Below are 12,538 nucleotides of genomic sequence, written 5' to 3'. Positions count from 1 at the left end.
AAAGCAAATTATATGTTTTGTTTTCATTGCACAATCTAATGAGGATAGTTTGTGTGCACATTACGCTCACACATCACATTAACTCACTGGTCTTTTGGCGACGAGTTAAAAAAAATTTTTTAAAAGAAGAGAAAAAAAACCCCCCAGAAAATAAATTTTGAAGTTTATTTATTGCAGGCACAGGAAAATTATGATAAGCAGAAGATTAAACAGAATTTTGGATCTGCAAACCCAACAATGCCATGGCAGCATTTCTCTTGCAGCACAAAATATACAAACATAATTCTCAAAACGTGAGAAACAAACATCATCTTCAGCCTGTGAAGGGAACAAAGCTTCAAACTCAAGTCTCTAATGATGATATTATCAGACAGAAGCTTTCAGCAGAACTTTACTTTCCAGTGGCCACAATCCAGTGTGCTTACCTGTGCACAAAACTATACAAACGTACAGCTATTACTAAAGCATACTGAAGACATTTTGCTAAAGCATAAACGCTGAAATTCAGGGAACAGAAAAGACACACTTATCTAAACTGGCAGGTCATAATCATCAACCTAACCACATTAGCAGTCAGTGTAACACAATTTCACTAAAGATTGTACCAAATTACCATGACTCTCCTTAAGCTGATGACTACATCCTGAATAAATCACTACTTAAATACAATGGAAGAAGACCTGAAAGGTTCCCTTTCTCTTACTCTTCGCTGTAATAATCCCAGAGCTGAGATTTCTGACATATTAGTGCACTGTACCTCCAGATCAGTCATATTTAACAATCACATGACATGTATAAAAGAGTGTTGTCTAGACAAAGACAAATCTAATCTCTTCAAACAGGTAAACCACAGAGTTGATTCATAAACCCTCCTTGACCATTGCAACAACAGGGAAAACCCCATTAAGGCGTTTTTAATGCATGTCTCTAAATCACAAAGCAAGATACGCATTTTTTTTCCAGACAGCAGCTAAACGATTTCACTTTAAGCTAAATGAGGACGGATGTTTTTTAAATAGACGTACAAGAGAACACAAGTAAAACATCTGTAAAACTATAAATAAATATAATTAGCTTATTTTTTGATATTTCAAAGAAAGAACTGGAGATGAGAACAGATTATGAGGCAGAAATTAGTTGGAAGGACTATGGAGATATCTCTAATGGCACATAACATATAGCAGCTGTTCTTGGCAAAACTTGTAGGGTAGCATGGCACATTCAGCTCATTTTAAAGAAAAAAAAAACAGTAGGAACGATCTAGTTTTTCCACACGAAATGGCATTCTGGTCAATTCTCTTTTGCTCCAAACCCACACTACTTATTGGCTTCTTATTCTTCTAGTATAAATATCCTGCAGCACAAGTGGGAGGGGGGAATCACTGATATTTATAACAAAAGAAGACTGGTACATTCTTTAAAGGTCCAACAGTGATTAGCAAAATGTTACCAGTGTCAAAAAGCAGCCCAGAAACAGGCAATAACTTCAAGGCAGAAAGAGAAACGTAAAGCAAAACTTTGTACAGGTCTCCACTGAAGACTTGAAAATAGAGGTCTTTGCTTAAGCGTCCAGTATTAGAAAATTCCACAGCATAGATTTGAATTTCCACCAGAATAAACCAGCAGTCCAGACATCCACGGTGACCCAGTCATCGACTGGGATGAACAGTGAACAAACAGTATTTCCATGTGAAGCTCCTCTTTCCAAAGTTTCTTGGGCATTCACATACAGTCAGTGCACTGAATGGAGGTCAATGCAAACACTCATATACATATGTATATATATATATATATATATATATATATATATATATATATATATATATATATATATATATATATATATATATATATATATATATATATATATATATATATATATATATATATATATATATATATATAAAGTCGGGTTCATTTAAAAGGATGGACTTTGTTTAACGGGACAGGTTTGGTTTATTATGAAAAGGATGAGAGGCTGAACAGAGTTAGAGGCAATATTCTTGGACTCACTTTGTAAATCTTCATCCAAGTTTGGCTTATATTAAACTGATCATACATGAAGATAAAAACTAAAGCTACAATTGATAAAAGTGAATAAATAAGTTCTTGATGTTTCTTAAAAGTGGTCAAAATGATGACTGATGAATCAATACTGACACTGCACAAGTGTTAAAGGAAAAGTTGATATTTTTTCTGGGAGATAAGCTTCCAAATTCTCAATTATAAATATATACTATAGCTTGCACCTACTTAGCTTAGCACAAGGTTATAAAACAGAGGGGAAAACTAGCTTTAATGACTGCCTTCAGACAGAAACTATCCTAGCCTGCACTAGGGTAACCTAGACTACCAGGTGTGCTATTTTCATCAAACTCTCCACAGGAAAATATAAAAACCTATTAAAAAAAAATATCAAACCTTTTTCTGACACGGTTCAAAGCTGTATTTCAAGACATTTCTTACTGTCAACAAAACGCACAACAAGACCAAAATCAACCAGTGATATCTGTAATGGTCTGTTATTATGTAACCATGAAGAACAAATCCCTGAACAATCCCTGAATATTGAATATTGACTCTTCATGGAAATGTAGAGTCAATATTCAGCTCAATATTCCATCTATTTATCATCATATTTATCAATGTGTAAAATAAGATCTTATAAGGAAATTACAAAAATGTGTTAAATAATGAATAAATACATAAGAGTTTCAAACTCCTGCTTCCACGAGTGCACCTCGTGTGTTATTCTGTTCGATGTCCACGGCTTTGTCTGATTTCTCTCCTTACTGCTGTTATGTCTTTAAGAAGGTTGATGTGGACAAATCACAGGATTTGTTGCCAATATTTTAAAAAAAAATGTAAAATTTCAGCAACAACATCCTTAATTGATGCACTCAGCCGTGACATATTAATGATGTCATAAAACAATAACAACTAACATAAACAATAAAAGGGAACAAGAATAGAGGATCGATCAGATCAATTTGTGTGTTCACTCATTAGGCTGTTATGGCTCACAGTATGTAGCGGTGCATAATGGCTTTGGGTAAAGACATAAAGGCTGTTTTGGCATTTCAGATACATTTTGCCAGTAGTGGGTTGTATTAGTACTTGTGGCCAAAACTGGATTTAATCTTTTGGAACAAATTCAGGGTAAATATCATAACGGGCTAATTGGGGCTATCTGTTTGCATTTAAATGAAGTAGTTAAGCTCTGGCATGAGCTTTAGAAAGCAATTTACAGGAAGAACGACTAATGCTGGTTTTATTCGTCTTAGGATAAGACTGCATGTGCATAATTGTTTGCAACTGCACATTTTATGCATTCAAATAATGAAATGGAGTGATATTTATTGAGTTTCATATTGTACCCCCTCCAAACAAAAGGCTGAAGTACAGGTTCTCACCTCTGACTCTGGTGGAGTCACATCTCAAGGACACTTTATCAGAACTGATATTGCAATTGCCAGCTCTCGACAGTGAGGAGAGCGTCATCCTAAACTTTTCAGCACAGCGTCTCCCTTCCTAAATCTCCTCCCTCTTCACTGATGCTTCTGCCGAACCTGCATAGGCTGCTTCTTGCCTCTGGTTTCATCTCATCCCTGCTTGGCACGTTCACAGTAAACTGGCTGTCACTGTCCTCTGGTTTCACAGAGGAAAATAAGGGCTCGGTGGGTGAAGTCACCTCTGAACCCTGTGGTTGTGGTTGAGTTGATGGTGTCTGGGAACTGCTGGGAAACACAGGGGGTGAAATAGGGGACAAAGGTCCTAAGGGGGAGTAACGTCTTAAGGAAACCCCCTTCAGGTTAACTGCAAGCTCCAGAACCAATTTTCTAGATGCCCGGGGTGGGCACAGGGGTACAGAGGCTTCCTGGGGGGAGAGAGGAAGTCCACTTTGTACTGAGGAGTCACTCTGGCAAGGAGTGGGAGGTGAAGACTCTGCAGCCCTGCTGCCATCTCTGCTGACAGGTGACAGGTCCTCTTCCTCCTCTGGACTGTCTACTGAATGAAAGGAGAGAGGCGATGCAGGGCTCTCCGGCAGGTCCACACCCACTACGTCAGACCCACCTGCAGACATGGCCCTGTTCTGAGGTCCCTGCTCCCCGACAGTCCGGTAGCTGTGAAGCCCTAGTGTGATCTGCGTGGGTCCAGGGGGATCCAGGAGTGGGGCGTGGCCTCTGCCTCGTCCTCCACTACGGAACAAGCGATTCCAAAGATGGCCTAGACGTCGTCTGGAAGAGGAGGAAGTGGAGCGGCGAGTTGAGTGACGCCTTATCTGCCTGCGCATTGCCAACCGAAGATTCTGTAACACTGAAGCCTGGATGACGGGGGATTAAAACAGAAACACGCTGAAGTTCATTTCTCTCTAAATGCAGCGTCGCCAGTGTCTGTTAGTGTGCGCGAATTTGTTACCTGGGTGGGATTGTATACAGGAAAATCTTCCACCGGAGGGATAAGACCCTGGGCTATTAACTGACCATATGAAGGAGGAGCCTCTCTCTGGACAAAGTCGGCCTCCATGCGAGTCATCTGCGTCTCAAAAGCTCTGTAAAGGAGTGAGGAAGGAAAAAACAGAGCAGGATTAGGGAAAAATCAGGAAAACTATTTGAAAACCCACAAAAATACTTTCACTTCTACAGTTTCTGGCAGCTGCAACAATCAACACCATCCCAGCGTTCCTCTGACTTAACATTCATTTAGTGGCAGAATGAGGGCCCACCTGTACTCTCGGTTCCTGAGGGAGTGCAGTTTAAGGGCACAGCCAAGAGCAATAACCAACAGGAGACTGCAGACCAGACTGCCGATCAGGGCAGCTGTGATCACTTTCCTGGGCACTGCTGCCAAGCAGTCCCTCTCATCGCTTCCATCTAAACAGTCCTCCTGGCCGTCACAGCGCCACGTCTCAAAGATACACAGGTTAGTCCCACAGTGGAAGTTTCCAGGTTGGCAATCGTAGCAGTTCTTCTCGTCCGACCCATCTGGACACCTCTTCTGGTTGTTGCAGCGTTCAGAGGCTGGGTAACACATTCCTGTACCACCCTCGCAGGGGAACTCTCCATCTGGACACATCGGACAGCCCTCCTCATCTCGACCAGATGGGCAGTGCCAGTAGCCGTCACAGCGCTGGCGTTCAGAGTAACAGCCCTGATCACTGCCGCAGGGACGCTCGCCAGGAAAACAGTAACCTTTCACCTGGTAGGATGGAGGAGAAATGCATCACTGTCTAGACACAGAAGGGACAACTTGTACTATACTTAACTGACTGTGTTTTCTGAACAAAAAGAGCAGTTACTGTTTCTAAATCAGTTACTTTGGATTAAAAAAGAAAAACACTGTAACTTTTGACAAATTAAAAGTTTTAAACAACTTTAAAAAAAGAGGTTGAAAGAATTTCAAAGGATAGATGAGAATAAACGATGAATGAAATGAACATTAGCCAACCTCAGTACCTGATATGTAGCATTGAAACCATGCCCCGGACTATGAGGCTGGGCCATGTACAAAACGCTCATCTGTCCCCGGCTCGACTCCAACAGGGCGGGCCGCCTGTTGTTGTGATATGACAACACCTGTAACAGATGCTCCGCTCGCTGCAGCAGGCCGTCATAGACATGCAGCAAATCTCCAGGCCCCAGCTGCAGGTCCAGCTGCAGAACAATGGGCTTAGGGTCCTGAGTGTCCAACAACCAGGAGCATCTCAGCTCAGTGTCGCCGCTACGGTTCGCACGGAAAAAATCGGGAGAGGCAAACGAGCCATAAAAGTTCCCCAGACGTTTGCCACAAGTAGTGTCAGGGCAACCCAGTTCGTCACTTCCATCGTGGCAGTCCCGGGCTCCGTTGCAGCGCAGGCCCGCGGGCAGGCATCGGGTGGACTGGGCCTCGGTGCACGGCAGAGAGCCAAAGGGGCAGAGGCCCGGCTGCGCCTCAGTGGGAGTCGGCAAGCAGCTGCGTTCATCCGAGGCATCCCCACATTCATCCTGACCGTTGCACTTCCAGGAGCGAGGAAGACACTTCCCATTCCCACAGAGGAATTCATCTGACTGACAGCTGCTCTGACCTAGGTGACCTAAAAAAGAATATGTCTGGTTAGCTGCTAAAACATCACTTTTACCCCCCAAGAGATAGTTGCCAGTCTCATCTGTCTGCCATGTCCAACTGCAATCAATATCACAGGTTTTAGGCTTTTCTCAGCTTTTTAAAAAAAGACAAACCATAACAAAAAAAATGCATTAGTATTGTGGATGATCATATCAAAACAAACCAAGCAGTAACCCTGTGTAAACATACAAAACAGCTCTATTAATTCAACCCTCACAAAACTTTATTATGGCTTTATTAAATCTCTGTTTTAATGCTGCATCTTGACCTCTATGTTGTTATAACTGCTGTTACTGATGCATGCTCTGGTCTGCACAGAGATTCTGCTGCTACTTTACCCACCTCGTGTTTTCCACATATGCGCATAGAAGCATGGGGAGGTCCCAGAACAGATGCTTATGTTCAAATATAAAATACTGCAGGTGGCCCTGACGTAAATGTTATAAACATGATAATTCATTTTATTTTATTTTTTTTATTTATTTATTATTTTATTTCATTTTATTTAATAATGAGTTTGCAGTGGGTGTTGCTAATGGATTAAACTGTAGAGGTATTTCTAATATTTTCACGCACTCTGGTATGTTTATGGAGTGGATAAGCAATATGCAAATATTCTCCAGCTTACCTCTGATGTAAGAGAGTCGGAAGCCCTGGGCTTGCCCAGAGCTGTTGGCTTGAGAGTGGAAGAAGAGCCAAACACGCCCCCTGGTGGAGATGAAGGGCTGCGGCAGCACCGAGCCACATAGCCTGGATTCTCTCTTCCACGTAGGTGTCAGCAGGAGCCAGTCTCCCATGCATTTTCCTGACTCCGCCAGGTCGAAGTTACGGAAACTGGAGCATGGAACATGAGTTTAGGTGACTCGGTTATAGAAATATCATATGTATGCAGCGTATGTTTCAGGGACTCTACCTGATGGTAATAACTTCTCCTTGACCCCCCTGAATATGCCAGCTGCAGTTGACCCCAGCTGGGTAGTTTAAAGGCCAGGAAGGGCTGTAGATCACACCCCTCCGCTCTGTATGGATCTCCACCTGCTCGCTGCAGCCTGTCTCAAAAAAGACAGGGGGGATGGCAGCATACATATTAGGGAGGTCGGTCTGAATGCTCCTTGTGCACATCAGAACTAAGAACACGAACACTTGGCAGACATCGAGCATTACCAAAATGTTGGCTTCCACACTCTATAAACCGTTTTATCCTCATTCTTTTATTTGTGACCGCTACAAAAAACACTAAACGATTCACTGACAAGACAAATGACCTTAGTGCCATTGTGGGGAAGCTCCACGCTGATCAGATGGAGCTTTAAACAGAAGCAGCAGCCAAACTGGCAGCCAAGGCAACAGCATCTCCTGCTGCCATCACACCATTACTCCAGGGAGCAACACAAATGTGTGAGCAGGCCAGGAAAAGCTCCAGGACTAACACGCAAACCTCTGTGTGGTGTGCAGGCACTGAATCCTGTTGTTTTTCTAAGTAAAGGCGCAGCGATCAAGTTACCGGCATCATAATCTGCAACATAAATGTGGAATGGGAAGTATCTCATTTCATTCTTGTGCTGAAAGCAATAATATAGAGCAGGCGCATTAATCATCGCATTACTGCTTAATGCCACAGAAAGAATGAAACACATGCAAGGAAACGCTGTCTAACAAGCCTCTTAATTAACCAAAACCACAGAGACAGAACATTAGCTCAACTATGATCCAGCGCTGACACACAGCAGGGAGTCTGCTGCTTAGTGCTGTTTGTTTCTGGCTTACTTGATGAATCAGTAAAGTCAGCAGAGTGAAGCAGGGTGGCGGAGGGAGGAATCGTTTAAGTGCGGATATCGACTATCCACACTAACTTAGCACACACATAAATACCTACACATACTGGGCTGGACCAAGCTGCTACACAATGCTGTTGTTTGGTGCAATGAATAAGAGAACTGAAGCACATTTTGACTGTTGTGTTTGTGTTTCATCTACTTTCAAACTCAGATGCTGGAAAAATCTGATCACAGAGAGAAAGAGAGAGAGAAAGAAAATTCACATTAACTCACTATTTTTGGTTTACCAACAGATGTAAAAAAATAAGATTTAGCTGCTGTTTTATGCTTAAACTACAGAACATGAACAGTTCACCAACAATAGTTGCTCAGGGAGCAAACCTTTTCTCTATGACATCCAGAGACTCCAAAATGCACTGCAGCCAAGAACAACTCCAGCTCAGACGCCAATAGAGTCATCAAAATATTAAAATAGTGTTTTATCAGTGAAAGGTGAATACACAAAACGTAACAACACAAGACACACTAATAGATAGTGGTGGGAAAACTACATCTATAGGTTTTGACGCTGCATTCACATTTAATGAAGATCAGCTGTAAAATGTTCCTTAAAGGAGATTATTATGTCGATCCCGTGGCTGATTATTAGCATCACGCTGGAATTATTAGATGTGAAAAAACTTCCCGTAGTTTTTTTTAGGAGCTACCTTGGGTTAGGTGATGTAAACCTCAGTGGTGCTGATAATATTTGTGTGTTTTTTAGCTTAACATATATCAAACCTGTAGTTTAATAGCTTTCAAACAAATGTAATGGAGTAAACCATGCCAAACTTTCACTGAAATGTGTATAAAGGGATATTAAGTTTTGTTTGTTTTTTTACAAAAACATTTGAAATTGCATTTATAGCTTTTAAGGCATGTAAATGTCCCTTTTTAATTTCCTGCTCTGATTACAGTGAAGCGTACCTGAGAGAAACAAGTGGATTAAGGTTGCACTTCAGCATTAAGCCCTTCAGTTTTTAATCTGCATTGTTCTCAAAAACCACACATAATCATGAGCTCAGGTAAAATGTGGAGATACTGAATGCAGTTGCAGCTTGTGTGTGTATTTGTGCATGCAACTTCAATCACCCTAGAACTTTATGTGTGAAAACATCAATTCTTTTTTTGACTTTTTGCTTTTTAAACCGCTTATCCGACTAGACTCGTGGACATCCTGGACAGGTTGCCAGCACAGGGGAACAGACAGCAACACAGGCTGGAGCACCAGGCATAAGGACAACATGCACACTGGACACATCAGCCAACCTCAAAGCTTGAAGGTTCCTGAGTTGGGATGGTGTGTTCCCCTTTAATCGTGCAAATCTCTTCTCTCCTCAGTCTCACATCACCCTGACTTAACATTCATGATCTTACCCTAACTACAACTTGTCTAACCCAAAAACCTAACCTGAACATATCCCTTTATCTTAATTTTTGAAGACCTGAATTATCTGGACTGGCTTTCTGTCCCCATAATGAAGACACAGTCCAGAACCCTCGACCCCACACAATGTTAACACCTGGATCACACACACACCTCCAAACTCTCACTCTGTGTCCCTTTAGCAGCCTTCCTCTTTATTTAAATGCCAATTAAGTGCAGTGTATGACAATGGAGGGGGGAGGAGGGGACCGTGGGGTTGACTGGCTGCAGAGAAGCAGTGATGTAATGCCGATAGCAGCAGTATCACATTTGCGAAAGCGCGTCCATGTTTCCACACTAACCGTGATCATTTACCCACCACAGATCAATAATCCCGCAGGTTTCTGCACAACGATAGCCTCTGTGCTCTCCCTCCATCCAATCAAAACAATGAAAACAAACCGTCTTCATCTATCAGATCACTTAATCAGAGACACACAGTAGTAGACAAAATAACACCCACTGCTGCTGCTCGGGTGTGAACACAGAGACGCTCCGCTCTGATAGTCACTGATGTAATCATAGTAGGAGCTTTGTAAATTACCGGATCTCCCGTAAAGATGCGAACACGGATCAAGAAATAGAAAAGCATGGCCACTTACATTTCACCGGGCAATGCGGATCACTTGTGCATGCCATCATGTGTTCGTGAACATCACAGGCAGAGCTTTCTAAACTAATTAGAACAAGCCTCCGTCTAAAACATCACAGCGGTGTAGAGACGCATTGTTGTTTCTCACCTGCACAGAGCAGAGCACAGCGGAGCCACAGCAGCCCGAGAAGAGGCAGCAGCAGGGGCAGTACCGTCAGTCCCATGGTCCGGCGGGGACCTCTGCTATTATCTCCCACACGCGTTTCGCTGTTCGCTCCACATCTGTGCGATCCACACTAGCTCCGGCATCTGCGTCCAGCCTGGACACAGCTAGAGCTCCTCCTTGCCGTGAAAAGGCATTGTGTCCTTCTTTTGCAGCGGTAGCCAAGACGCTACGATCAAGTTAGCTCCAACTAGCGATGCGGCTTCTTGTTACTCCCTTCAAAATAAAGGCTTCGTGGCAAACGTTAAGTTTTGCAGCATTATAAAACTAAACGTCTTATAGACTATAGTCTTAGATATAAAAATCAAGATTATATAGGGTTTGGATTTGTAGTTTAAAATTACAGTTGAGATGCAAAGCTAGAAATTTTTTGTTTTCTTGAAGACTACTTCCGCTCTAACTTTGGCTGACTCTACTCAGCTTTCCACATCTTAAATGAAAAAAAGTGGCTCACATAATTCTTAAGCCTTGTCCCCTCTTTCTCCAGATGAAACTTTATATATTGAACTGAAATACAGAATTACGTAGACGGCTTCTGGTAGGAAAGATACATAACAATCTTCTCCCTCTCGCCCGCTTGTGCTCTGATTCTTTTATGAGTATGCCCTTTCACTTTCGCCCTCGTGTGGTTAAACTCTTGTACTGCAAGTTGGACTTTAAAATAAATTATACAGTCCCTTTTAATTTAATAACGTATTTTGAGTTTCACATACACCTGGAAAAGTGTTTTGCTGAGAGAAAAGTACTATGTAAATGTAAAGTTATGACAAATGGTGCACACTGAACAACAAAAGAAACAACTGAAAAGAAAGAACTAAAAGGCACCGCTGGGATTCGAACCCAGGATCTCCTGTTTACTAGACAGGCGCTTTAACCAACTAAGCCACGGCGCCGCTGACGGAAGCTGTCGAAAAGGGCATTTATGAATAGTGAAATACATGGGTCCAATGACGTCACTGCTATGTTCAGTGTATTACATGTATTCTCCTGTGAATGCGACGTGATATATAAAGTTGTCCCCTTTTATTTTTTTTATCTTATTTTTTAGGTACTAGAAAATACGAAGGGCTAAAATGTTATAATTAGCAGTACACCGTTAAGTTACATTTATCCAAATCAATCAACTAAAAGGAGAGATTAACGTGGCTTAGTCAAACGGAAGCATAAATATGAGATGACACTAAAGCATAACTTTAAAGTGTAAGAAACAGTGCAGTGCAGCAGTGTCTTCGGTGTGGATTCAGTATTGTAAGAGTACAGGGTTGAAATACACAGCACACTTAAGCGAAAAAGATGATAGTGTGTATTACAATTCCCTGTAGATTATTTCAAATTTAAGCAAAAATATTACGCTTTTGATTCCCATCAATAAGGTTTTGCATAGAATGTCACGTATTTACTATTAACTAGTACATTTAGAACTAGAAAATGCATTTTCTGAAGAAACTGCAGTGTAAATGCTGATAGCTGAATGTTTTGAGCTGAAATGGCTGCTGAATGTTGTTAAAAATGTTGAATGAGCTGAAATAGGACGAAACATTCACCTGAAGGCTGAAGTGTTGAACTGTTGAAAGCTAAAGTTCACACAGATGAAGAAGTTTCAAAGTTGGAAAGTAGCTGAAGATGTTTAAAATGTAGATGAGAAAAAAACTGAATATTTGCGCTGTGTGTGTGCGCGCACATGTATGTGTGTGTTTCTGTGTGAGTGTATGTCTCTGTGTGTCTGTATTTCCTTGTGTGTTTGTCTGTCTCTCTCTCCCTGTGTGAGTGTATGTCTCTGTGTGTCTGTATTTCAGGGGTTTTGAAGCTGGCAAGTAGCCGAGCATGTTTAAAATGTACATTAGAAAATAAAGCATGAAACTTAAACTGGAACTGAATAAAAAAGTATAAAAGATATTGAAAAGATAAATACAAGCTGAATAGCTTGACTTCGTTTTAAAGTTTAAATGGTATCTGTGGGTCAACATATGTGGAAGTAGTTAGAGTTGAAAGACGAATAAGTTGAATGAGGATTTGAAGGGTCTCCCGATTGAAAAACATTGTAAATTTTTGTTGAATAAAGTTGAATAATTAAAAAATATATATATAAAAGATACAGAGAAATGATCAAGAAAGACAAGAAGTTGACCCCAGCTGTCTTCCATGGGATGAACCCCTAGACCCTTACCTCAGCTCTCTTCCTTGGGGTGAACACGTACAACTAGAGGAGAAGCGCTTTGAAGAAATGCAGAATGAAAATCTCATGAACAGAGAAAAAATTATGTCCCTGAGGCAAGAAAATGAGTGAAAGAGTGCTGAATGAAAAAAAAAAAACAGTCCTACCAGCTTCAAGAAAAAGAAGGTATTATTGAGGAGAAACAATGGGCTCTGCAAGA

General features: G+C 41.5%; 1 protein-coding gene and 1 non-coding gene across 3 annotated transcripts; both read right to left on the bottom strand.

The window, feature by feature from the left end:
• Positions 1–1,913: 1,913 nt before the first annotated feature.
• Positions 1,914–10,731, bottom strand: lrp3 (low density lipoprotein receptor-related protein 3). Of its 2 annotated transcripts, XM_086306060.1 has the most exons (7): positions 10,089–10,731; positions 7,019–7,154; positions 6,734–6,939; positions 5,457–6,073; positions 4,727–5,199; positions 4,420–4,552; positions 1,914–4,324 (listed from the first exon to the last, which is right to left on the bottom strand). In XM_086306060.1, exons 1-7 carry the CDS (start codon positions 10,162–10,164, stop codon positions 3,512–3,514), a joined length of 2,454 nt encoding a protein of 817 aa, XP_086162186.1. In that variant the 5' UTR covers positions 10,165–10,731; the 3' UTR covers positions 1,914–3,511. The 2 variants fall into 2 exon arrangements, with proteins under 2 accessions (XP_086162186.1, XP_086162105.1); XM_086305979.1 differs by lacking the exon at positions 10,089–10,731 and having other exon boundaries at positions 7,019–7,453.
• Positions 10,732–10,982: 251 nt separating this feature from the next.
• trnat-agu (transfer RNA threonine (anticodon AGU)) lies at positions 10,983–11,056 on the bottom strand. The gene has a single exon. It is a non-coding gene; the product is annotated as a tRNA-Thr (tRNA).
• Between the last annotated feature and the right edge of the window lie 1,482 nt (positions 11,057–12,538).

Source organism: Aulonocara sp. 'chitande type north' Nkhata Bay, linkage group LG1 (genome assembly GCF_057382095.1).
Source record: "Aulonocara sp. 'chitande type north' Nkhata Bay isolate Kocher_YH1m ecotype deep benthic linkage group LG1, A_spYH_male_GT1.1, whole genome shotgun sequence".
Classification (NCBI taxonomy): Eukaryota; Metazoa; Chordata; class Actinopteri; order Cichliformes; family Cichlidae; genus Aulonocara; species Aulonocara sp. 'chitande type north' Nkhata Bay.
The sequence above is the reverse complement of the archived record's forward strand: the minus strand, read 5'-3'. Positions and strand labels throughout refer to the sequence as shown.